The 26,164-nt window shown below is 36.4% G+C and overlaps 4 protein-coding genes across 15 annotated transcripts in view; 1 reads left to right on the top strand and 3 right to left on the bottom strand.

Annotated features, from left to right (window-relative positions):
- LOC122400936 (polyamine-transporting ATPase 13A3-like) overlaps window positions 1-1,412 on the bottom strand; it is a 29,865-nt gene extending 28,453 nt beyond the window's left edge. For 2 of the 4 annotated variants that reach the window (XM_043402722.1, XM_043402720.1), the window contains exon 1: window positions 782-1,410. The gene's annotated coding sequence lies outside the window, so the exon portion shown is untranslated. Of the gene's footprint in view, window positions 1-781 lie in introns of all 4 variants that reach the window. The other 2 variants (XM_043402721.1, XM_043402724.1) reach the window with 2 other exon arrangements.
- A 7,008-nt stretch (window positions 1,413-8,420) lies between these two features.
- On the bottom strand, window positions 8,421-10,887 carry LOC122400817. Its single transcript, XM_043402486.1, has 2 exons — window positions 10,717-10,887; window positions 8,421-10,574 (listed from the first exon to the last, which is right to left on the bottom strand). The coding sequence occupies exons 1-2, from the start codon at window positions 10,747-10,749 to the stop codon at window positions 8,421-8,423; spliced, it is 2,187 nt and encodes a 728-aa protein (XP_043258421.1). The 5' UTR covers window positions 10,750-10,887.
- A 264-nt stretch (window positions 10,888-11,151) lies between these two features.
- LOC122400711 (protein dj-1beta-like) lies at window positions 11,152-13,047 on the bottom strand. 2 transcript variants are annotated; one of them, XM_043402306.1, is made up of 5 exons: window positions 12,769-13,047; window positions 11,971-12,114; window positions 11,616-11,774; window positions 11,366-11,555; window positions 11,152-11,291 (listed from the first exon to the last, which is right to left on the bottom strand). In XM_043402306.1, the coding sequence occupies exons 2-5, from the start codon at window positions 12,058-12,060 to the stop codon at window positions 11,170-11,172; spliced, it is 561 nt and encodes a 186-aa protein (XP_043258241.1). In that variant the 5' UTR covers window positions 12,061-12,114; window positions 12,769-13,047; the 3' UTR covers window positions 11,152-11,169. The 2 variants fall into 2 exon arrangements, with proteins under 2 accessions (XP_043258241.1, XP_043258240.1); XM_043402305.1 differs by lacking the exon at window positions 12,769-13,047 and having other exon boundaries at window positions 11,971-12,214.
- On the top strand, window positions 12,525-26,139 carry LOC122400709 (arginine-glutamic acid dipeptide repeats protein-like). 8 transcript variants are annotated; one of them, XM_043402296.1, is made up of 9 exons: window positions 12,525-12,871; window positions 13,917-14,058; window positions 15,812-16,171; window positions 16,304-16,384; window positions 16,463-19,883; window positions 21,790-22,068; window positions 23,476-23,674; window positions 23,754-23,837; window positions 26,006-26,139. In XM_043402296.1, the coding sequence occupies exons 2-8, from the start codon at window positions 14,011-14,013 to the stop codon at window positions 23,830-23,832; spliced, it is 4,467 nt and encodes a 1,488-aa protein (XP_043258231.1). In that variant the 5' UTR covers window positions 12,525-12,871; window positions 13,917-14,010; the 3' UTR covers window positions 23,833-23,837; window positions 26,006-26,139. The 8 variants fall into 8 exon arrangements, with proteins under 8 accessions (XP_043258231.1, XP_043258232.1, XP_043258230.1 ...); XM_043402297.1 differs by having other exon boundaries at window positions 26,003-26,082; XM_043402295.1 differs by lacking the exon at window positions 26,006-26,139 and having other exon boundaries at window positions 23,754-25,639.
- The last annotated feature ends 25 nt before the right edge of the window (window positions 26,140-26,164 follow it).

Genomic DNA, 26,164 nt, shown 5'->3' on the forward strand with positions numbered 1-26,164 from the left:
GAATAGTTTGCTCAAGAATCAACCAGTTTTCAGAACACTAAACAGGTAATATGCGTTTAGCGTAATAACGTTTCTATGAACTGCTTAATTTATAATAATTTGTGAAACGTTGGATGGATTATTGAATGGTACGTATTTTGACTAGCGTGTTCTTCTGTAATAGTTTAACGGGAAATTAGAAAATTCAAAGTCGTCGATAAATATTGTTCGTTTAATGCTGTAACGTTTTGCTTCGAAGTAGAATTTATATTACACTGAGACTTTTAACACTCGACACTCTATGATAAATAGTTAAAATTTTTAAGGACTCGAAAAGAATTATTTAATAAAGTAATATACTGTTCTTAAACTTTCTATCAATTGCATATTTTTATCTATAGTCTATTTATTGTCTATATTTTTTTATAGTCATTCGACCAACGTATTACAGCTTATAAAAGTATGATTGCATTGCCAATAAATAATAGTAAATTGAAAATCAACGACTCTAACAACCTGTCTCTTGTTAAGATTATGGATGATTGCTAATAGCGATTTGCAAAAAGAAAATGAGTTTGTCCCCCTTTTTCTTCGAAAGGCTTGCGAATGCATCGTTATGCTCCGAACGAGAACGAGAGTAAATATAAATGGTTGTTATCAGACGTGAAGGAGATTATTTATTATTATAGAAATTATGTAGAATTGCAGGATACGAAAATTATTTCAATCTTCGGAAAGAATAATAATCGGTGGAAACGTGTCTAGCGGTATAAGTAGAAAACGTTATTACGTGTTTACTTACTCGAACTTTTGACAGCCCTTTCCTTGGTCCGATCCCTTTACTCTCACGGGGATGTAGTCCAAGGTGTTCGCACGAATCCGTGCATTCCCAATGAACCTGCTTTCGAGCAATTTTTGACGCTTACTATTTCTTCACCGATCGCAGAAGATTCACAGAGCTCGTCTCGGTACACCGTAGAATGATTCCTTCCTCAATTTTTTTATTCGAGATTATCGCGATAGATATAAATTGGCAAGTACGGATGGTAAATGCAACAGAATTAGGACCGTTCGACCGTGTCGCGACGAAACGTGTAAAAAAACAAAGAGTAAAAATAGAAGAAAAAGAGAAAACAAAATTAAGACCGCACGTTGTAAACGGAACAAAAATTAAATGCGTACAGTTATATTGCAGAAGGTGTCGGCAAGACCCGATGCTTCGGCGGAACAAATCGAAAGTTGACTTCCGAAAGAACTGACGGAGAATATTAAGTGTCGCCGAATTCCTCCGTAGATATACCGCGAAATTTTCACTACCGTTCGTTAATTGAGTCGGCTTATCATTTCCCAGATGCACAATCACCTGTTTCGCGTCGCGCGCCGGGCTACACTGTGCCATTCTGTATCGTTCCTGGACTGTTGCACAAATTTCCCCTCTCCCTGTCCCCCCCTATTGACAATCGCTCACTTTTCCCGAGGTACGAGTTACCGATAGATCGCACGCCGATGTTTACCTACCTTTTCCGCGCCGAAACGTGACTTACGTCAAACAGGTGAATTAATTCCACGAAAGAGCAGCCGGCGATCGCAATTATTCGAACGAATATAAAAATTCGGTCACGTATTTTTCGAACAATACGCCTCGCCTTGTACGCGAATCGCGTCGGTATCATGATTCCTCGTTCATTAAAACGTACCCGCCGCTACCGCGATAATCAGAAGTCTTTGACTTCTTACGTCGAAAGAGAGAAAGGAATGTTGTTTAAAGATAAGTGTAAACCAAACGAAGAGGAAACGAATCCCGTTTTCCCCAGTGCGGTTGGACTTGACGTGGCACTGTAAAAAAAAAACAGAAAGAAAAGAAGAATGAAAAAGTGTCCTTAACGGAGGATTAGATACGGACAATTAAACAATAATAATTGTCATCAGATTCCATGCACAATAAGTTTTTCCTGCTACTCGTTTCCAGTTTCGTAACGTTCCCGGCAAAAGATAAATTGCGATAGTGGCTGCAAATTACACGAACTCACATCGTATCGACAAGTACTCTGACACGAGTTAACATCCGCTTGTTAATTAAAATTTCGCGTAACCGTTCGCATACGACGCGATCGTTCCGCGTTTTCTCGAAATATCAAACGGATTCGGTACGTTAGAAACTTTTTTTTTTCAATTTGCGCTATTCCCGTTTAACGCGAAAACCGTTTCTCGGTACTCGTTTCGGGATTAATCGCATTGCGTTTGGATGCGTCATGCATATTCTTATACAGAGTGTTCGGCAACCCCTGGGAAAAATTTTAATGGAACATTCTAGAGGCCAAAATAAGACGAAAATTAAGAATATCAATTAGTTGATGGAGGCTTCGTTAATGGGCTTAGTTAATGGGAGATTCTAGAGGCCAAAATAAGATGAAAATTAAAAATATCAATTTGTTGATGGAGGCTTTGTTAAAAAGTTATTAACGTCTAAAGTTCCGCCTGTAGAATGGCAATCCGCGTGCAGCTGCGTTCGCGCGGAAGGTTGCGGCAGGCCAGTGCTAGTGGTTCTCACGCAGCATGAAAAATTCTACTTACCGACGTTATCGACAACCTTAGATTTTTGTCCACTTATGGGAACGCGAACACCTTACGTTGAATAAGATTCAACCTGTCTTATGAAAATCCAGAAGGGCATATCAAAACTCGCCCGACGAGATTTTCACAGAGAAAGGATGAATGCCAGTTCCAATACACAATGTTGTGAACAAAAATCACACACACGCGATCATACACGCCCCACGATCGTCCACAGTGTCCGCAAGTGTCTACAAATAATCCTTTCAGGCACTAACTACTATGCAATTAAAGAAACACTCTATGTGTACATGTACCACGATTGTTCCGAGTTACTTACGAATAGAAATGTTCTTAATTTTTCAAATACACATCAATTTAAAAATGTAAAAAGGAATCGTAGGGTAAATGAAATTTTCGCATCGATTTATGTTCACGTCGAAAAATGTAACGATACTAGCAGCTGACTGTGCCATCGATCGACGAAGTTCAAAAGAAGAAACGCCGAACAGGACCCCGATTTTAAATCACTCGCTTTGCTTATCTCTCTCACACATACATACACGCACTCTACACTCAGTGGAGGCAAAGGGCAGCATCGGCACGTGTTCGACCAGCTAGTCAGATTGAATCTTATTCAACGTAAGGTGTTCGCATTTCCATAAGTGGACAAAAATCTAAGGTTGTCGATAACGTCGGTAAGTAGAATTTTTCATGCTGCATGAGAACCACTAGCACTGGCCTGCCGCGACCATCCGCGCGAACGCAGCTGTACACAGATTGCCATTCTACAGGCGGAACTGTAAACATTAATAACTTTGTAACGAAGCCCCCATCAACAAATTGGTATTCTTGATTTTCGTCTTATTTTTGCTTCTAGAATCGTTCATGTAAATTTTTCCGAGGGTTGGCGAACACCTTGTATAATATTTTGACAGTTAGTTATCCTACTTTATCGATTGGTATTAGCGGTATTTAATTTGTCATTGCGGCTTAAAAAGATACTTACGAGCAGACGTACGACGACCTAGCGTTGAGAAAGGATTATCGATACAATATTTCGAACAACCATGAATAACGTTAAATTCTCTGGATTGCGATTCTTACTACAAGACAGACGAAACGTTAAGTGTTTATCGTCCCAGAATCGACAAGAACAAACATTTTCGCGGTCATCAAAAGGATTTGTATAAACGCAGTCTAGACGAGGTAAAGCAACAGCTTAATTCTTCTCTGTTTATGCGATTTATGCAACAAAAAAGCATTCGATCATTTTCTAATTCCGTTTGCAAATGAATATTAAACTCGAAGTTTTATCTACTAATAAACAAGTTGATCAGCTATGTTTATTACATAAATGGGTGTAATAAAACAGAGGAAATGCAAAATCTCGGGTATTAATGGTGTAACGATATTTGCGATAAAGAGACACTCAAGTAATATAACGAAAATGCCCGATAACATTGTCATGTGTTTTGCTCATTAATAGCCAACAAAGAATTCTGAACGTGATCTCTTATCTCGAGACACACAGTCTGACATATGCCACTGTTGTATGTAGTAAGTATGCCGCGATTGCCATTGTTAATTTTGAAAACCAAGAACCGTAACATATTACTCCATTACAATTATATTACTTTTTAATACCGCGAAATTAACTAGATATAATTGATCTAATAACTATACAAATTTATAAAAAACTTATAGTTATTTAATATTACATTCATACTTTCTGGCAAAATACTAATACATTTTTAATTATTATTCAAATTGGTGTACACCATCAGTAAGTATAAAAATAACATAGATCGAACTCGACTGAAAATTTGCAATACTTTAACCTTTTACCTCTCTCTAAAACAAATAAATACTTATCTATACACGTGTATATATGTATACATACGCGCGTGTGTGACTTAAAAACAACACCTAATTATCTCGAACAATATGGATGACGCCAATATTTATCTGGCCTTGCGATGACCTTGAAAAACTAAAAAAGTCACGTTTGAATTTTTAGATGGAAAGATATATTCTTTATTACATATTCTTGTAGCTAATGTTAAAGTGTTTTTACATTACTGCTATACTTTCCTTTATCTTAAGCCGTTTCTGAGATATGAGCCCTCAAAGTTGACATGTCGTCATGCCGCGCCGGTATTAGCGTTACTTGATGCGATCACCTATACCGCGCCGTGGAGAATTCAAAGAACGCACGGACAATATTGTTGTACAGTCATTGTAAAAATGCCTTTTACTGCGGAAAAGAAAATTAAGTTTTTTTACGCTATGACGACTACTTTAGTCACAGGGCAGTGAGTAAAAAATTTCACAAACCCAAATAAGCCAAAACCGCATACATCGATGTTGAAAATCATTGTTGACATTTTCAAGAAAACTGGGAGTGTAAAAGGGGAAAACCACCGAGTTGAAAGTTGGTCAGAGACAGACGAGACAAACGTGTTGGCTGCGTTTTCACATTATCCTGCACATCCATTCGGACAGTGACAGCTAACAGTGGTGTATCCAAGCGGGTTATTCGTATGATCTTAAAGGAAAATAAATAAAAACCGTAAAAATCGCCAAATGTACACAAACTTTTTCTAAAATTGCTCAACATCTGGAATTTATACGTAATCTGATGATTATAAATAAATGTATTTTGTATACGAACGGAATGATGCGCATTCAAAATTCAAGGATGTAGTCAACAAGAAATTCATAATGGATAGGAAAAAGAATGTTCATTACAGACGCTCTATTATGATACGCTGAGGGATACATAATCGTCAAATAATTGAACCAAATTTTGTTGGTAGAACCATTATTGGAAAAATTTATTTAAGACTTTTGGATTCAAATGTATACCCTGTTTTGGAAGTTCCCTATTTGGAAGAGAAAAGTTGTGGTTCCATTTAATTTTAAAAACAAATGGATTGGTCGTACTAGTCCAAGACCTATGGTCTCTAAGAACACCAGGTTTTTCCGGTTGCAACTTTCTCTGGAGTTATCCGAAACAAAAAATTTATAATACCCCCATAGACACACTAAATGAATTACGAAAAAGGATCATAAACGTGTGTCAAACAATTACACAAAGAATGCTAAACAATGAAAAGCAGGAATTTTTAAAAAGAATGCAAGATGCATATTTTTGGATGGGCAACACGTTGAAGAAAATCGAAAAGACAATTTCGTAGCAGTTTCATGCATACATACACACACACACACACACACACTCTTAATCGGCTCTGTTAGAGCTACTATAATGTACGAAGTCCGACCGAACCACCTCCCCGCGGTGTACAGCAGGTAACACTAATGCCGGCGGTGCGTCAACTTTGAGGGCTTACATTCCAGAAATGGCTTATGCCAGAGAAACGTGAAGGTAGTGTTTTGAAAACGTTTTAACGTCAGCTACAAGATTATCTAATAAAAAAATGTAAGTTGCTATCTAAAAATTCAAACCTGGTATTTGTAGAGCTTTCCAAGGTCATCGCAAGATCAAATAAATATCGGCATCGTATGTTTTCCTTGATACTCTATAACTTTTGTCTAAAACATTTTTCCGTATCATTCATATTTTTCGAGATATTTAGGTGTTCTTTTTAATTCACACACATTATATTCATACTATATGTGTAGATTCATGTTGTTTACATTACTCACCTTTGTGACTTTTCTTGTTTTTTTTCTACCTTAACATCAAGTGGCATTTCAAGTTTACGAATGGTGCAATTCACGTTTGAAAAGAAAACAAAACAATCTACTTGATGCGTCGTGTCAACAAAGAATTTGTTTTGTAAAAGTATTTTATTAAAAATAATATACAGAAGTATTTTATTAAAGACAAGACGAAGAAAATCGTAAAACAAGTAATAAAAATTGAAAAAATTCTATGTGTGCGTCTAACAGTCTGGTAATTGCAGAACATAATTGCAAAGAATTCTCTATCGATCAAATGAATGTAAATATTACCGTAATTTTAGATTCCTGTAGTTAATGCCATGTGTAATCTTATGCAATTGCATAACGGAATGCAATTTTCTTTTGCGAGTCCTGTGACAACTTAGACAATCCGATTATTCATCGTACGAAATCTGCTAAAGCATCTATCAAAAACGAGTTTAACAGGCATGTAACATTTTCGCGCGAAAAAAATATCGATTCGTGTACTCTATAAATATCATAAGTTATATCGATTAAAGGTGTATTTCAAATGAAAAATAGTGTTGCCAGAAAACGATGATCATTAATCACGTAAATACAATTTTTCTCTAGAGTTCAAAGTACGATGGATAAGATTGATAGCGAAATAATTGGCGTTTGTTATATTCCTTATCGTACGGAAATTAAATTACCACGTTATTTTTTACGCGAGTCTTCGGTCGCGCGATTCCCTCGAATCACAGCTAGTTTTCATTTACTTGTTGTCACACGCATTCTCATATATCGTGCGATTTATTGTAACGTAAATGTCTGTCTCACGTAACTAATGTGAGTAAATTGCACTTCATAATCGCACGATCGTGCACCTAGATGTACCATCGGATAATCAGGGTACACCAAGGTTGATCCAATAGATCCGCATTGGCGTACACACAACCACGTCGCGGAGACTAGCTATGGATTTGAGATCATTGATCCTACGCTCGTGATCGATGAGGGCTGATATCCAGGCTAATGGCCTAGTTTACAATGAGCGTATCGAGTTGGTACTATATGTCTGAAGAAGTATCAAACCAAAATAGTTAGCCTAAACGCCTTTGCAGCGCTATAAACAGTTGTGTATTTTAAAAGTATGTAAATGAATTAACTTGAGGTTAGGTATGTCGGCTCGTGGCCATTACAGTTGATTACAACCAAAGCCATAAGTGCATACGATTCATCGAATTAAGTAAAGGATACGAGTCTACCTCTACGAGTGTCCTTGAAATATTTAATTGCTTATGATATTACCAGATTTCCTTTACCGTTTTGTCTCAACAGAGGATGAAAAAAACTTCGTAACGCCCGAAAGACGCAGATAAAATAACCTATTGAATAAAATTTTAATTGTTCGAAATATTTGATTGTAGATACGTCGTTGATTATATCTTTGATTATTCTTCGATCTTAATCGATGAAGATTTCAGTAGCACGCGATTATGGAGAAGAAAAAACAAGTGTACTTAAATATTACTGTTTGCGTCACGTGCAATGATACTTATCTGCAAAGAAATGCGTAAAAAACAAACTTCAGTCTACAAGTTTACGATATTCTAGACATTTAAAGGAGTACTATTGATGCAATAATTGAATAATTAAATAGGTCCAACTTTACTACACAATTTTAATAACCTAATCTCCATCAAAACGAAATATGCTAAAAGCGATCATTCGAGCATGCAAAGTTTAAGGGGAGGAGGGAAGGAGGGAAGGCAATCCTGTAAAAATCTATTACTAGTAATTTTTTAAATAACATTTTGAAATTGTAACATTTTTATAAATTTTTTACATTGAATTCAAATTTGTTAAAACTAATTTTTTAGATAAGAAACAATTTTGTTTAAAAAAATCAAAAATTACATTTTTGTAAAAATTATAACATCTTTTATATTGTTATATTACCTAAAAGACTTCTAATGCGTTCATTGAACCTTCTTCAATAGAAAAATAATAGTACAAATTCAATATTTTTTATGAAAAATATATATATTTATATTTATATTTTGTACATCAAAAAATACATCAGGAATATTTACAGATATCTTACTTTCCTTGAAATTGTGTTCTACATTGTGATGTAAATTTTTATGAACAGTGATTTTGAATATAATCTATTGCTTTTATGCATTCTCGTTTTTTAATGGATAAAGAAACATTCCATAAAATCGTATCAAGGATAACTAACTTTGATTATTGTAATTACTGAAAATGGTATCCATATCTAACTGAGACAACATTTCATCATCGGAATCATTTTCAGTATTATTATAAAGTGATGTATTAGATGAAGAATTTGGAATATGAGACAACTTATGGTTGTGAAATGTTTCTTTGTCATTCTTTAAATCTGACGGAGAGTTAGTTTCAGAATTTTGTGACTGAGTTAATGTATTTATATTTTTAAACTGCAATAATTTGGATCGAACTGAAAGTTTGTTCCGTTTCATAGTATTAAGAAATTGTACACAATTTTCTGGGTTATCATTGCATGGTGTATATACCTTTTTGTCTACTGATTCTGTTTCTTGCACCATGTTTACATTACTTTTGTCAACATCCATTTTTTCAGACATTTCCATTTTTTCTACTTCTGAACACATTTGTATAGACGATGGATGGTCAACATGCGTTTGCAAAATTGTTGAATTATGAGACAACATTTTACGTGTATTTGTGTTTGGGGAAAACTTTTTTAAAGTTTGTACTAGAGTATCAGACTTTTGTTGACAACCATTTTCCATATTTCCTATTTTGTTTGTTACCAATTCTTTATTTTTTTTGTTTATATATTTAGCATCTTTAGATAATGCACTTATAAAATTCTTATTCTGAGAATTTGTAATTTTATTGGAAGAAACTGTAAAGGAAATATCTTCTACCAAATCAAAATTCATCGATTTGTTCATATTCTCAAATGTTTTGTTTACATTTGTATTACAATTTAAGCTTTTTGTATTGAAGTCTTTACACGATGTTTTTAACGATTCTTCTTCTAGAGCTTTTGTAAGAACATGATCTATCTCATCTTCTTCTTCTTCTTCTTCTTCTCCATTTGAAATATGTTTTAAAACTAATTCCATATAATGTGTACGCTCTATTTTACCCTTGTTAGAGTAAATAGCTAACAAGGATGAGGGTGAAATTAGAACTTGATATTTATTTGAGATAAAAGATTCAGAAGTCTTTAATAAACCTACATCACATAGTAATACGACAACATTTGTCTCTAATAAACCTGGATATTTGAGTGGTATGTCTCTATGTACAATTCCTTGAATACTATCTGTGAAATCTTTTAAAACAATAGGGGGATTGTCATGACTATGATCTATACGTTCCACTATGCCTGCCAAAAAATCAATTTTTGTGCTATTGTAACCGTTTGCACTTGCCATTTGTTTTACAGTAGCAATTTCGTATCCTTTTAAAAAACTATCTGGCAAATCATCTAACATTAACTGCCAAGCACCTTCTGTGAATAGATCTTTTGTGTTTTGAGAACAATATTCAGGTAGATTAGAGTCACTTGATTCCACTGTACTCTCATTTTCTTCTAAACTGTTTAAGTATGAAATATGAGAAACATTTGCATCTATATCATCTGGTAGTAAACCAGCTGGACCAGGAAACCTTCTAATTAGTGTCATCTTTTTATTTGACTGTACTTGTGGAGGTTTAATTACAGACTTAGTTTTAAATTCTACTTTATCTACAGATCTTTGTTTCAATATGTTGCACAATAATTGTTTTCTTGATGTCATATGTTTAATATTATCAGTATTTGAACAGCTCTTTTCTTGGAGACTCTTTTTAGGAATTTCATATTTTATTTTACTATTTGGCAATATAGATTTTTGTTGTTGCACGTTTGAGTTATTATTGATTTTAATATTTGTTTCAATCTTTTGTGATTCCAAATTTTTTGTATTATTTTTGATAACTTTATCATCTATATTTTTATTTTTAAGTATTCCATGCACTAAATCTTTTCTAGATAATTGATTATTTCCAAAGCTTTGTGTTTGATCAGATTGTTGTTTTAATAAATTATTTTCATTCAACATTTTTGAATTACTTAACACACTTTGAGTAATAATTTTGTTTGTTGGACTTTTGTTAAACATACCAAGAATTAAATTTTTCCTTGATACTTTATCCTCGTCACATGTTTTGGCATTGTAAAAATTCTTTTTTTTACACAAATCCACTTCATTGTTGGATGAAAGGATGGAATCATTAGAAATTTCTACTTTACGTCTTTTCGGTTCTCTTTCATTCTCGTCTGTTATAGAATGAAGTCTAATTGATTTGTCATCTACATCGTTTAAGAAATCCTAGAAATATGTATTAAAAATTAATATACGAATTATATTAATATTAGTATATACAATAATATTTTCCTATTAAACGAATACGATTACATTTATAAACGATATTGGTAAAAATAGTCAATAAGAATATTTATTTTGAATTTACCTGATCGAGATCCCAATCATCACTCTCAAACATTTTCTAGGTACTAAATTTTTCGTAATTGCAAAAATATGTTTCCGAGCATTCGCTTCTCTTTGAACAATGAATAAAATGCTTGCGAAATTATACAGTAAATAAATTCATATTTTACATCGAATCTTACAAACTGTCATATATGTGAAGTGAAGCATCGATGGCATAGTAAAACATGATATACCCTAAAAAATTTGGCAATGTACGGCGGCCATATTAAAAAGTGAGCGGGTATTTTGAATTTGAATGGTCGAAAGTTAATAACAGTATTATATTTCCATGGATAAAATGTAGGAAAAATAATTAAAAAGCTATCGTTTACAATGAATAATATCAATTTATGAAAATTTAATGCATAATATAAATACAGTTATATACTATTTTTAAAAATACATTATTTCTTATGTATAATCTATTCCATTTTTATTCTGTGTATAACATTCCTTTGGCAACATTGTTTGCAGTTTCTTTATCAAGTAATTTTTCCACAATAGCCAAACCAAAAGCAAATGCAGTTGCTGGACCTCTGCTAGTTATAAGATTGCCTAAAATATATGTATGTATAACCATAAATAACATGTCTTTAAAAGTAGTCAGAATTTTGTTAGCAAGCTCATACCATCAGTCACAACTTTATCCTCTAAATATTTATATTCATCCGTTAATTGATCTTTCATTGCAGGATAAGATGTGATTTGTTTTCCTTTAGCAATGCCATGTGCTTTTAGTGCAGTTGGTGCTGCACAAATAGCAGCAATGACTCTGTTTTCCTTTTCTTGTTGTTGTAGCAGCTTTCCTACTTCTGCAGACTATATGATATGCAAACATAAGTCCATCTCTGTTTTTCAACGATGTTTTATTCTACTTACTGATGCAAAAGCTTTTGAACCACCAAGACCACCAGGCATTATTACAACATCATATTTTTGGTTAACTAAGTCTTTAAGACTTGCATCAACGCAAATTTTAACGTCACGACTGCATTTTACACATGGAGTTTCGCTAAGACCAGCTACGGTGACATCGACCTAACAATAATTTATAACTAAATTATATAAAGTTTTCTTAATAGAATTCAATCAAGCATGTAATTAGTTAATACTCAAATGAAAATAATCTGTCTTTATTAGATAAAGCAATATTTTGATTAATATTCAATGCAAATTATTAATGTTCAAATTTACTGCGTAAATATTTTAAGGTTATATTTTTTAGAAAACGTACTCCGGCTCGGCGTAAAACATCCACCGTTATCACCGCTTCCATCTCTTCCGAACCGTCGGCTATCAATAAAATTGCTGTTTTTTTCGCCATGTCTATGGTATATTTTGCATTCAATTGCAAAACTGTCGGAACTCTATAAACCAACTGCGTAAAATATGAAAGTGTGCGACCCAATATCGACATGAACATAGATGATAAAGAAAGTAGAGATAAGTGGTACTCAATGCCAATAATTGATGTTTGGTATTATCAAATACAATAAGCATACTTTAAAGTATCAATTTTAGATATTAACATAATTTTTATTTAGACAATTAGTAGTAAAGTATTGTAAAATTAATTTTGTTTGAAGAAATCGTATCTCAAAATTTAAATCGGTAATTCTTGCGTAGAAGTTTCTAAAAATATGTAAAAATTTCACGTACGATAAGTACTCAAATTTCTTAGCATTAAAAATATCTATAAATTAGAATAAAATTAGTGATTTTGTAAAAGTGAAATAAATGAATAGATCAAAATTTATTCACCTTTTTTTTTATACAATAAACTATCAACAATAAGCTGTTATAATTGAAGCATCGAAAATCTAAAAGTCCAAAATTTAAATTGCCACCAAAAATTCATTGACGAGAAAGAAACAAGGGAATATGTGGAATTGGAACGCACCCCCACAAAAGAAAAACGAAACAAAACGTAGTACAAGATGGCTGCGTTTGGGTGTTGTGGCTACTGATTTGTGAAAGATATATTCTATAATACTCGATGGTTAATTTATAGTGAATCGTTAAGTTTCTATACCACTCATTTATTGGCGTAATCGGGTCTGTGTGTAACGCGTATACGTGGAAGCAAGTTCATTGGGAGGAACAATGCGAGCACGTCGTTGAAACATTTATCACGGGTGAGTTTGCCTTGAAATTTTATGGCTTTCTACTTTATTTTAACGGTTCCTCGGAATTTTGCCAAGGCGAGGCGCGATGAGACGAAAAACTTTAACGAACGGACCGCAACACGTCAGAATAACTTAATAACTGTTTGCCGTTCGTAATTCCGTCCACGCACACATTTCATTCGCGTTTTCCTGCGTACATGACGAAATTGTGTAAATAGCTGTTTTTTTTTTTTCTATACTTCGCATTGCACATCGATGAGTCAATCAAAATTTTTTATGACGTCCATCACTTCTTGGCACGCTTCAATTATGTTATAATGACGATAAAGCGTTTCAATTAAGTAAAGCTCATTTATGCCGTTTACCGCTTTCACCGTGACTCAAGACCACTTCAAGAAAGTAGAAATATGTATTTGCGAGTGCGTTTTAATGGGTTATTACACAAACATTCAGTTTCCTTTACGAATCTTATAATTCTGCAAGGTCAGAGAATTGTTTCTTTTTTTTTTTAACAATTATGCAAATTAGGAGAAGCTGATGTTTTAGGATTTGTTTACATATTCTTTCATTAATTATAATTTATTCATGTATTATATTATGTAAATTAGAGGTACAAGTAGGAACAATTTCTATGTATTTTCATATTTGGAGGAAAAAATATTTCTACAGTATTCCTTTTGTAGTATCTATAATTTTTTAAGTAAATCTTATTGTATTTTATTATTATTTTCATAGGGTGTATCTTATGTATTTCATTAGACCGATTGAATAGTTATAAATATACGCAGCAAAAAAAAATATAAAAAAGATGGTTCAAAGATAATGATTAATTAATGAAATTATGAGCATTTATTTGCATTTATAGAATTAAAAATATTTGTCACCATGTATCTTGATATTAACAATCATTCTGTGTATGTAACTAAATAATGTAAAAAGTACTGTCATAATAACTGACATCATTGTTGCAAAAAGGGTCATTGAAAAAGAAGCATGTTAGCAGTACTTCTTCCTACAAAATTATTACAAATATACTGATAGAATGACTATACAGTTCAGGGGGTGGATGATAGGAATTTACTGAAAGTCCAAGATAGAAGCCACTCGAAACGCTGGAGAAAGACGGTGGAGCTTCGGAGGAGGGGGAGATGTCCGCCGGCACCCAGGGCGAGATTCGGGTTGGCCCTTCGCACCAGGTTTGCCATATACCTTGAAAACCTTTTTGCTACTTAGCTATATTGCACAATGTACCTAACTCAAGGCTTGTTCTCCTAAGACATGTATTTTGAGTGTATAGATTAAGACAAATATATGATTACCAAAGCATCGAGTAATTGTGACATACTCTATTGTGTTACTTAATATTTTCAGTGGTAATTGCTCTTAATTCATATACTTCAATCGTTCTGTGAAAGTAATTGGAATTAGGACAGTAAAATATTTAAGCGATTTGTTATCATTTAAAATTGTTAGGTATGTGTACATTGTTCAAAAGTTATTGAAGCGTCTGTAGTTTTAAACAACTTTGCATTATAACAAAGAGGTTTGAAACTGTGTTGTTTGTAAATTTATAATGGACATTAGTAGCAATATATAAGTACTATTATTGACTAAGGATATAGAAACATTTATTTGGTAGATAAATTTTATTTTAAGCATATATTATTATGCATACATTGGTTTTGATTAATATTTCATAAATGCTGTTAATATATTTTATTAAAAATGTCAGCAAACATTAAGGTATCAAAGTATTATCGATTTATGTGCTCTTCAAAAAGAATGGAAATGAGGATGTATTTGGGTAACATGTTCCAGGAATATATGATTATTTTGTAATGCTATCAATTGTAGTTATGTTATTTTCAAGAATTATTAAAAACATGCATGGCGTGTGCTTAGTTACAGATTTAGAGCAATTAAGATACCAGTGTTTCTTTAGTGCTTGAAATTCACATTCATAGAATATGTTTTCATTGTCCAATTACAACCTTAATATCTGTTTGTATTTGTACACGCTAAAAGAGAAATTATAAATTTAAATAGTGAAAAAGCAGAGACCTATTCCTTACACAGTTTGGTTGTATGTCGATGGTTCAAATAACAATGATAGTTATTCTTTAAGTCATAATGGTAATGATTCTTATTTACTCAACAGTATAATCCCAACGCTTAACTACCATCCCTCAATTTATTACTATCACTGAAAGACCCTGAATATGATGCAAGTTATTATGATGAAACATTCTATGATAATATGTAAGTTGATATAGAAATAGTAGTATAAGGTTATTTTTATATTTATAGTGGTATTCAGTCACGGTGAAATTGCAGAAACATATTTGTTACAAACAGAAATTATTCTGTTTATATAATAACCCATTGGTTACTTGAACCATCTATGAGTATAATATGTTGCGACTGAAATATTGAAACTATAAAATTTATGGAAAAGCATTTGTATTTTTATCTTCTTGACTTTTCCATAAATATGTTCTGTTTCCATCTTGTAAATATCATGTAATTTGTTGTTTGTGAAATATCGTGTTTTCTTTCTTCGGCTCACTCTCATTTACACCATTCGTATTTATCCATTCACTAAAAGAATTACGTGAATGTGCTTTTGTTTGCTATATTAACTTATATAGCTTTTATTGTAAACGTGAACATAACTAATGTTATTAAATGTAAAGCTATAACATGTGTATAATAATCATACATTATTTGAATTCTCATTTTTCATGCTTATATTTATGATCATTAGTTTGTACACAAACATAAAGTACTCACGCTACTTCTCGTACCAGTAATGTAACAAAAGGAACAGAATGGAATAAAAATTATACTGGCTCGTGTAGATTTCGAAAAGCAAGCCGGAGTATAGGTGCGTACAACTAACTCGCTTTGGCATTGGTGCTAACCACGCACAATCCCGAATTTTGGGTACAGGAATTGGTTTCTTGTCAGGCCCGTTTGCCTGAGTATCGGCCGGGTATACCTCCTGGAGAGCTGCTTCCTGATCCAGAGTTTTCTAAAGAACGAGAGGAGCTAAGATGGATTCCAGCTATGGCATTGGACGGGGATCTTCTGATGTACTTAAGAGCAGCTCGATCTATGGCTGCATTTGCTGGCATGTGTGATGGAGGATCCCCGGATGACGGTTGTGTGGCTGCTTCCCGAGACGACACGACTATCAATGCTCTGGACATCTTTCACGACTCTGGCTATGACCCAGGAAGAGCGTTGCAGGCACTCGTTAAATGTCCCGTACCTAAAGGCATCGATAAAAAGTGGTCCGAGGAGGAAACTGTAAGTTGAAACGACTAAACGGGAAATTGTTTGATTCGGTAGTCGCGTTTTCGTAATCGTACGTGCGGATCGCGTTACTTAGAAGAAAAGGTGCCAGGCACACAATTAATTGGCCGTCGCTCTGTCTCATAGAAACGCTTCGTCAAAGGACTTCGTCAATTTGGGAAAAACTTTTCGAGGATCCGAAAGGATCTTTTACCTCATAAAGACACGGTAATCGAAATCTACGTACACATAAGGTAGGCCGGGATAGTACGAATTATTGTAGATTTTTTTTTTTTATATTTTTAGCCGGAATTGGTCGAATTCTATTATTTATGGAAGAAAACGCCAGGTGCAAATAATAATCGACCTCATCGACGACGACGGCAGGGCTCGCTTAGAAGAATTCGTAACACGCGTAATTCAAGAGCCGGCACTCCCAAAGAAGAAGTCCCTACTCCTCCCAAAGATACTCCGCCAGTTAGTGTCAGTCAGAAAGAGCCCATTTCTGAACCTGAAACAGTACCTGTTGGAACACCGGCTAGTAATAATCCTGGCGGGGAAATTAGTTCTGTGACAGAGGACGATAATTCGGAGGAAGATAGTGATTCCAGAGATACGAATACGAACGGAGCAACGCATTCGTGCCAACATTGCTTCTCAACTAATTCGAAGGATTATCAGGTAGCTGGCAAGGATAGATTATTGCTTTGTACGGAATGCAGAATACATTTGAAGAAAACCGGAGAATTGCCGCCTGCCCCTCCGTATCTGTTCCGCCCTGTGCCTGCGGAATCACCAGATAGCCCAGGGAGAATGCGTACGAGAAATAAGGCCAAGGAAACGCCTAGACCTGCAAGACCTCGACGTACAGGTGGAACCGATACTCCCGATCAAGAGAAACAACAGCAACAGCAACAAACACCAGACAAGAGCAAGAAAAAATCCTCGAGCAAACCAGAAACACCGAAGAAAGGTCAGAAACGGCCTCAAACAGACGAGGTGGATGAGGATAAGGAATCTCAGAAACGGAAACGCGGTGAACGTCCTGAGAGTCCTTCAGAGTCACTCACAACCGATAGCAATTCTCTCATGGATGAGCCTGAAAGAGAAGGAGAAGGTGATACAAACGAAAATCAACCCACTCCAGTTACAGTGCCAACCGAGGAGCCTGTGAGTCCGGCTGTAACTACACCCGAGGAACCTTCTGAGCCAACGCCAGTGTCTACTCCTGTACCAACACCTATACAGACTTTACCAATATCTGTTCCTGTCATTCATACCTTGGATAAGAAACCTTTGTTAGAAGAACCGGCAGAAACGAAAGATCAAATAGACGATGGACCTTTAGCTATGAATCAACCCTTGAAGTTGGAACCCTTACCTATAGAACCAGCCATGTCTCCATCTAACGAAGATATAAAGGAACCTGACCAACAGTTGAATTTGACTACGTCGCAGCCATTAAACATGAACGATATTAGTCAAAATATGCCGCGTAATCTATCACAAACGATTCAAAATAGTGGTATTTGCACATCGACTGGCTCACAAAATATACAAAATTCGCAAATTATGTCTCCAACGCAACAAGGACTGCCACTTAATATGCAATACACATCCAATGTTCCTCCTGTTCAAAATGTACCACAGAACTTATCGCAGAGCATGCAGATGCCACCAAATATGCCTCAGAACATGTCAAACGCGCAAAACATGGGACCAACGCAAAATCTTCGAACTCACGGTGAAAATATGTCGAACGCGCAAAATCTGCCCCAGAGTATACCGGGACCACCATTAAACCTCAATATCTCGCAAAGTATACCGACGAATATAACGCAAATGCCTCAAATGTCGAGTTCACCGCAACCTCTTGGTTTAACTGTAATGTCTTCTGAGAATAGGATGTCTGAACGTATTTCAGACGATAGACTTCCTCCAGAACGAATGCGAGATGGCAGGATACCTGACAGAATACCTGAGAGAATTCCAGAACGACCAGACAATAACGAATCCGAAAGAAACGAACCAAGTAATTTATTTCAGCCGATTCAACCGAGTGGAATTCTGTCTATGGAGAAACCATCTGCCATGTACAATTTGGCTGGCACGCCACCAATGGAACCACAAAATTTGAAGATCAAACAGGAGATTATTCCCCCCGAACCAGATCCACTTCAGAGTTTGAAAGAAGTGAAAGTACCTGGTTTTCAGTCTGGTTTTCCAGGCCCAAGTTTAGAGAATATCAAAAAGGATCCAGACAGTTCCAGTAAGCCACCCACACCGAGCAAACACTCTATGCCTAGTAATCAACCTATTCCACAAATACAGTCTGTAGCTGCATCTCCAACACCCACTCTTCCGCCTCCACCTACGTCTATTCCTCAACCTGTGATGCACCCAGCGCAGCAACCGAGTCCACACATGGCTCATCCGTTCCATCCGCATCATCCATTGATGCATCATTCGTTATTCACCGCCATGCATTCGTACCACCCTCACGCTTATCCAGGATACGCTCCAGTTGGAGGATATCCCTCTTTTCCACCGTATCCTTACGGTCCGGTACCTCATGCAATTCCACCACCGTCGCCGCAGAGAAGTCAAGAAAGTACGACCATGATGACTGCGCATCATTCGAGTACCAGTTCTAGCGTGACAACTAGAGAGGAAGGTGAAAACCTTATCGCTACGCATCATCATTCTTCCAGTATGCATCAAGCCACAACGTTGCATCACGATAAGTTGTTGACTATTTCGTCGCATAGTTCCCACAGTCACTCTTCTTCGCACAGTTCGCATAATACTCAGCGGAAACCGCCACTAGTTTCTGCGGCATGTTTAACGTCTAGCAGTTCGGCACATCATCATCATAGACAGTCGCAACCTCAACTACCGGTCGCTCCAGAGCCGAAAATAGAACCCGATCTTGTGGAGCAGGATCAAGAAGAACCGCCGAGTCCTCGAGGTCCGTCCCCGGAGCCAAGAATCGAAGACTCGGAATGCCACAGGTCGCAGTCGGCTATTTTCTTGCGGCATTGGAATCGGGGTGAGAATAATTCTTGTACAAGGACGGACTTAATGTTCAAGCCAGTCCCGGATTCAAAGTTGGCCAGGAAACGAGAGGAGAGGTCTAGGAAACAAGCGGAAAGAGAAAGAGAAGAACGTGATAGAGCCGCGGCACAGCAAGCTAGAAAAATGACGACTCCGGAGAAGCAACCAGAAGCTTGTAAACCACCAAGTCGAGGGCCTCTCGAACCTGTCGTTTCTCCTTACAACGACAGGTACGACAGGTTCGCGGCGAGGCCAGGATCGTACGCCGATACTCCTGCTTTGAGACAGTTATCGGAATATGCACGGCCACACGCTGCATTTTCACCTGCCAGGCATCCCGCGCCACCGGATCCAATGTTACATTACATGTACAGTCCCCTCACGCGAGAACGCTTGGAACTGGAGCACTTGGATCGCGAGAAAAGGGAACGTGAAATCAGAGAATTGCGAGAAAGAGATCTGAACGATCGATTAAAGGAGGAGCTTCTGAAAGGAACGCCTAGACCGATGCCAGCGCCGGTGGATCCACATTGGTTGGAAATACACCGTCGTTACGCGGCCGCGGGACTCGCGCCTGGACCTTCAGGACCTCCTCAAGCTTTACATCAGTTTGGCCTGTACGGTGCACCACCTGGTCCCAGTCAACTGGAAAGGGAACGTTTAGAGAGATTAGGTAACTTTTACTGTTCCCCTGAATATGCATATCTTTCTTCTCGCATAGTGGAATGAACAAAAATTAGCAACGATTCTGATTCGAAATGGCAGAATCTAAGTTTAGGATCTACGGCGATAGGGATAAAGCGAGATAGTGATCGTTTCCGGATGTTGGCTGCTGCTACAGTAACTACAGGGCCGACCACGAATACATCGGCCCTTCTATACGGATACCCTTTCGTCGCCTCTCCGCTCTAACATATTACAGTAATTCTCGTTTTCAAGTGACAATTTTTACACTGGATTCTAGTAACGGAATCATCCCTGCCAATATCTATGCTTCTTCAGCGTGAGCGATTCGTCGATTCGTGCGGCTGATAAATTTAAAAGAGATCGATTAAATACGCATATAGAGTGTGAATTATTTAAATTGAACATCCAAGTTATTTCCGTTGCTATGGAAGGTCATAAAAAATAAATCTTAATGTGCAAAATAATGTAGATGACTTTTACAGAAATTTTTCGTCGTCGTCTAATGTACGCTTTTAAACCATTGCAACACGGCTTTCTCATTTTTTTTTTTGTACCTTTCATAGCAATGGGAAGAATTTAGATGCTTGATTTAAGTGAATAACGCTGTATATATACTACAGGGTCTCTTATTTTAATTTTTAAATACATATATTTTGGAAGTTACGATGAATTTTCAAAGGTACTTTTAGGGTGTTAAAAAATTTTGAAGGAAACATCTCTGTGTTCATAGGGATTGGTCACTGGGTAATGGCGTCAAGGTTATTTCAAGATCACTTATATTATTTTAAATGACATATGGTATTATTTTTATACCACAATTGTCTCGAAAGTTTGTCACCAGAATTTGCTGAAAATATAGATTTGGTTAGACAACGACTTTGGTATGATCATAATGGTGCATCGTTACGTAATGATTGTTAACATCTAGAAATGTCCTGGACATTTTCTCAAGTTTTAGTGTGAAAATCAAGTATTCAACAGTTTTTTGGTGTATTTATTACTTTGCAGCATCACTAATGACACTAACATAATTAAAAAGTCTTTGTAGAAAACTATTAAGCACTAAGATTAGATTATTAATGAAATTCTATTTATTTTTATCGTTACGTTCGTTAGGTGTAAATGACCCTGAAATAAGCTTAACATTTCTACCCAACGACCTTTCTCCTTGAACCATAATTTTACGGCTAACAAGTTTAAATGTTTTTAACTAGTATTATTTTGTAAAGACATTATATTAAAATGCCTAATTGACCTAATTGCGTATTAAACTCGGACAAGAGTATTATAATATTGTTATTTACCAAAGGAGTGATATATGTATGTAAAGATTAAAATAGGATATTTTTTGTACGATGAAAATGAAAATTTTGATATTTGTCAATATACATATCTCCATGATAGTATTATCAATGGATTTGCGTGGATTTATCGGTGAAAGAATCTAAACATGAACTGCTTCGTATTATAGATTGTGTTTAAGAACCTCGCCAATCCATTTGTGACATATACAGGGTGTTCCACGTGACACTTTTCACGATTATTAATTAGCCCGCTTTCAAGTGAACTGGTGGTCTCAATGTTGTCACTGGAAAGCGGGAATTACTGTACAAATCGGTTTTGCGTGCCGACTTTAAGTGCTCCCTGTGCTATGCTTAGCAGGCCAAATGCGTCAAGCCGGCCCTGTATGATTGGTTGTTGTGTATCGTTACGCATGTCGCTTCGAAAATATTCGATCGTTCAATATGCAGCTACCAGTCGGAAACGTCGGACGTCTGACAGAAGTGTGCCGCATAAAACAGAAAAATTCGTTGTCAGGAGAAAGATATAGTTGGCTAGCGTTAAGAGTACGACTAGGACAGTATGTTTGATCGAGGCGCTGTCGGGTTTAGGGATACCGACTGCAGCCGGCGGGGGGCCAGCGGGTGCAGGGGCTGGCCATCCCGTGGCGGCTCATCACCACGGCCAGCTGGACGAGCGACTGGCTCTAGCTGCTGACCCGATGGTCCGGTTGCAGATGGCTGGCATTTCGCCCGAGTATCATGCTCACACTCACGCGCATACGCATGCGCATACGCACTTGCACTTACATCCGGGACAGCAGCAGGCCCAGCAACAGGCTCAGCAACAGCAGGAAGCGGCTGCGGCTGCAGCTGGATTCCCCCTGCCTGGTAGGTCCTACAAATCAGGATGTCTAAGTACGCTCCTGCACGATGATCGCCCCTTTCACCGACCGCCTGTACTTACAGCCGATGAAAATAGCTTTTGTAGTATATCGGGAAGATAATTCAATTGCTATGTCCCCGAGATACTTGCTGGAAGAAATATAGTCGGGTGCTCGTGGTACACTTATGTAGAATTGTAAGCGATCCTGTTTTTAGGCTAAGAATCGCCAAATTTGTTTCTGGTCAAATGGCTCGCGATTTCCTTGGTGTGTCATGATCCTTGACACGCTATTATTTAAAATGTATACGAAATTCGTCTCTAGGATCTTTACTACCAACATTCAGACGCGCTATCGTCTTCACCGTTTACTGTTTTTCCGAGCTTACTATATTTTTACCATCAAGTATACGTATTTCACTGGTCATAATGATATCCGATGACGAAGGACATAACAAGTTCTATCTAAATCCTGTATTCGGTTCTTGTTGTAGTTTAAATGCAAAATGGCAGTCCAGTGATCGCAACTGCCTTTTAAGTTAACGTAACCAAAAGTTGATTGTTTCCGTCAAAGAAAGTATGGAGTACGAGATATTTTTAATCGAAGAAAGATTAGAAAGAGTATACAGCCTTTTCACTTTAACTATTTTTGTATCAATGTATGTTCCATCTGAAGTTTTAAAGCGTTGTTGCTCCTTTGATCCTCTTTGGTAGGCTGTGATCGGTAAAGCGGTCGATTGCGTGTAAGCGTACTAAAACGTGCTTTTCATTCAATCAGTTTAACATCAGTCAGAATTTAACTAAACGGAGAGCACTCTCCTAACTACCGTAAGAGCTTACTTTTAAAGAAGAAAAACAAGACAAATTTTTCTCTGCGGCAAACTTTTTTTTGCATTTTTCTGTCGCTTCTCTCGCTACGCCATTATAACTTGGCACCGAGCTTTTCGATCATCAAGCTTTTGGGTGAAGGTACGAGCGATAAATGATGATTCGATAACGTTCAAGTAACGTGCAAGTGCGCGAGTGTTACGAGAATTGTATGCGTGTACGTGCGTGGATGGAAGTGATATGGCGTCCGTTTTGCACAAGAATCCTTTTGAAAACCGCACATCACAGACACCAATCTAATTTACTAATGTAACATCAACATATCATTCATAATACTTCAGTCATTGTATCGTTTCATTTGTAATATACCACTATCATCATCATCGTCGTCGTCGTCGTTATGATCATCATCATCATCATTATCTTCGCTAGGCAAAGGAACGATTGTCACTACAAGCAAATGTCATTGAACGAGTCTCACACGCGCTGTCATGCATGTCTGTTTACCCATAAATTTCAAAGCTTAATATATTCTATAAGAACATACGATTATATTTAGGGTTCGCTAATATTTTCTGTGTGTATAGCGGCAGCTGGTGCAAATTATCCTCGACCAGGCTTAATGCCACGCGACCCAGGACTGGCACTTCATCCCGCGGAACTTCTCGGAAGACCATACGCGGACATGGCAGCGCATCACGAACAATTGCAACGTCACCTTATGATGGAACGCGATCGATTTCCGCCTCACGCGTCACTCGTAGCCCATCACGAGGAATACTTAAGGTTCGTCCTTTGAAATCATTATCAAAGCTTGCATATACTGTATGCTTGATTAGACGACCAGTGAAACGGACTAACAAAGGGTGTTTTTTAGACAACAGCGCGAGCGCGAGCTTAAAGTTCGCGCACTGGAAGAAGCCGCACGTGGATCACGCCCTTAATAAGTGTAATTGTATTTATATATTTTAATGATTATCCCTCATAATTAGGAACGGAAAGTGTCTCGTTAGATTTGCAATTAACGAGAATCACCGTCTCGCGGTATTTGACCGCCGTGATTTAAATAAAAGGTGCAAGGATGTAAGTCAAAGACCTTACGTTTAGAATCAGAAATTATTTTTACGGTCTTTTAGAGCTATACAAGTAAACGCAAGATGAAAACGTAAGGATTGTTACGTTATGTAACGTTTTAGTGTAAATACGATACGATAAGGAAAATGATTTGAAATAGTGCTAGGTTAATCTAGCACCATAGAGGACCGCTTGACATGTAAATTTGTCTGAAATCTCTAGGTACATATTACAAGTCCACGATATTACTAAAACGAGATTCGTTCCGTTTGATTTTGATTTACAGCGGTGATAATGCCAAAGTGTTCAGAGGAAAATGGTTCACCGCCTCCTTTAGTCCTTCCGTGCTCACAAGAGAATAATAGAATGTTCCCTCTTTCGTTATCATATGACATTGATGAACATGAATTGTGTCTTTGAAATAAATAAATAATTTTATAATTTGTAGAGTAATTTCCGAACATATTTAGAGGTGTCCGTGCTTTCGTGACGACCATAAACAACAGTTCGCAGACCTTCCGTGTTCTAATATATATAAGAACGTAACTTAAGTTTTAATATTATTGTAATTTCTGTGTCGGACAATTTGTATATTTTCTATATGTATCCTTTAAGATTTTACCCTGAAGACCATGAGCGTTTGATACTAGTTCGATCGAGCGGCTGATTAACTTACTAGAACTTTGTAACAAAGTGACCAAAGTTTAAAAGTTTATAGAAAAACGGTATGTGCGAACGCATAATCTTCCATGGTCGTGCGCTCCACAGATTTCACAGAAATATCCTGTATGGTGCAGGCGCTGGAAATTGATGCGTAACGTTTTTCAGTCTAAGTAATCCTTTATTCTGAGAACCATTCGAACGTGTAAATTTTCCGCTATATAATTAATTCAATGTAATCTAGTTATTTAACTAAGTAAATATTTCATAGAAACGTCCAGTTTGATGGTATTTTTGTTTCTTTTTTTTTATATCTCCATAAATAGCGTCTGAAATGATTTAATAATGACAAAATATGATTTATGTCGTGGAAAATCAACGATTAATGTACTATCATTTGTCTGCTTGCACTCACAAGGCTGTAATATATTTTACTTATATAATATAAATATCTGTAAAAGAATTATATTTGCGTCGCTGTAACCAAATTACAAGCAGACTTCTTTCTATCTATTTTACCCGAGGAATTGAGAAAACGCATCAAAATGAAATTATGTGTAATCGGAAAATCGAATCATTGTATAATTTCCTATTACCAGTTTGCCTGTCACTGGATTCCCTGGACAGAAATAAATGCCTGTCTTATAAAAGACTATCTTTTGGTGTCATCTTATCGTAGTTATATCCAAGTTCTAACGTTAAACGAATTTGTAGATGAGATAGTTATGAGTCGACTGGAAGCTGCATGGAACTGTCCTAATTAATTTTACACATGGAATTTGTTTTCCTTGCTCTTCCTGTCGGCTGTCGGCTTGTTTTTATTGGCTGTAATGTGAAACCCAGCTTCCAACCACTTTACGTAGGAGTCACCACATTTACATGTACCGATTTGTTTGTGTGCAGGAAGCACAAGTGTCACGTTAATCATACTATTCAGAAACCACTTGCCTAACGAGAATAGTACAAAAATTCCATATTTAAAGCAACATAATATTTCACGTCCCTTGTGGCATTTTAATTGAAAAAAAGATAATATCAGAAGTCTTTGGCTACACGTCCTTTGCAAAGTACTTCCATGAAAATTTCTTCTGTATTTGTAAAGAATCTTGTTGGTCAAAAGTACTCTTATTTGATCTCAAAAAATTGCATGTTATTATTTTTAGAAGAGAATTTCTCTTACAAATTTTATAAAACTACTGCAATCTACTTTAATCATATTAATTACTATGTGTTCTAAGCTTTTATTACCTTTTTTTTTCTTTTTATATATTATTATTGTTGACATTACATTGTCATCTCCTTATTTCTGTCATATACATTAGCTGGAATTTGTATCATACACGATTGTTGTGGACTGTCATTAATGTGTTGTGTTTTTAGTAGTGAAGCATCATGCAAGTGCTTCGTTCACCCCTGGTCGGATGCACGTGCAGTTCACATGTGTTATTCGAGTAACGGGGGGCGGGGTTAAGAGTGACACGTCGGTGAAGAGGGAATCCTGGAGGAAGCGACGGAAGCCGCGAAGCTTAGTCATTCATAAAT

This window comes from Colletes gigas, unplaced genomic scaffold (genome assembly GCF_013123115.1).
Source record: "Colletes gigas isolate AHSC1104 unplaced genomic scaffold, ASM1312311v1 Colletes_gigas_Sc00020, whole genome shotgun sequence".
NCBI lineage: Eukaryota > Metazoa > Arthropoda > Insecta > Hymenoptera > Colletidae > Colletes > Colletes gigas.

Bases quoted from the DNA above. Each gene is read 5' to 3' on its own strand.
- LOC122400817 (XM_043402486.1), bottom strand. From the start codon at position 10,749: ATGTTTGAGAGTGATGATTGGGATCTCGATCAG. The intron at 10,575-10,716 runs GTAAATTCAAAA...ACATATTTCTAG, and splicing joins ATGATTGGGATCTCGATCAG to GATTTCTTAAACGATGTAGA.
- LOC122400711 (XM_043402305.1), bottom strand. From the start codon at position 12,159: ATGTTCATGTCGATATTGGGTCGCACACTTTCATATTTTACGCAGTTG. The intron at 11,775-11,970 runs GTACGTTTTCTA...AATTATTGTTAG, and splicing joins ATGTTTTACGCCGAGCCGGA to GTCGATGTCACCGTAGCTGG. The intron at 11,556-11,615 runs GTAAGTAGAATA...CATATCATATAG, and splicing joins GTTCAAAAGCTTTTGCATCA to TCTGCAGAAGTAGGAAAGCT.
- LOC122400709 (XM_043402296.1), top strand. From the start codon at position 14,011: ATGTCCGCCGGCACCCAGGGCGAGATTCGGGTTGGCCCTTCGCACCAG. The intron at 14,059-15,811 runs GTTTGCCATATA...TTTTGGGTACAG, and splicing joins GGGTTGGCCCTTCGCACCAG to GAATTGGTTTCTTGTCAGGC. The intron at 16,172-16,303 runs GTAAGTTGAAAC...TCTGTCTCATAG, and splicing joins AGTGGTCCGAGGAGGAAACT to AAACGCTTCGTCAAAGGACT.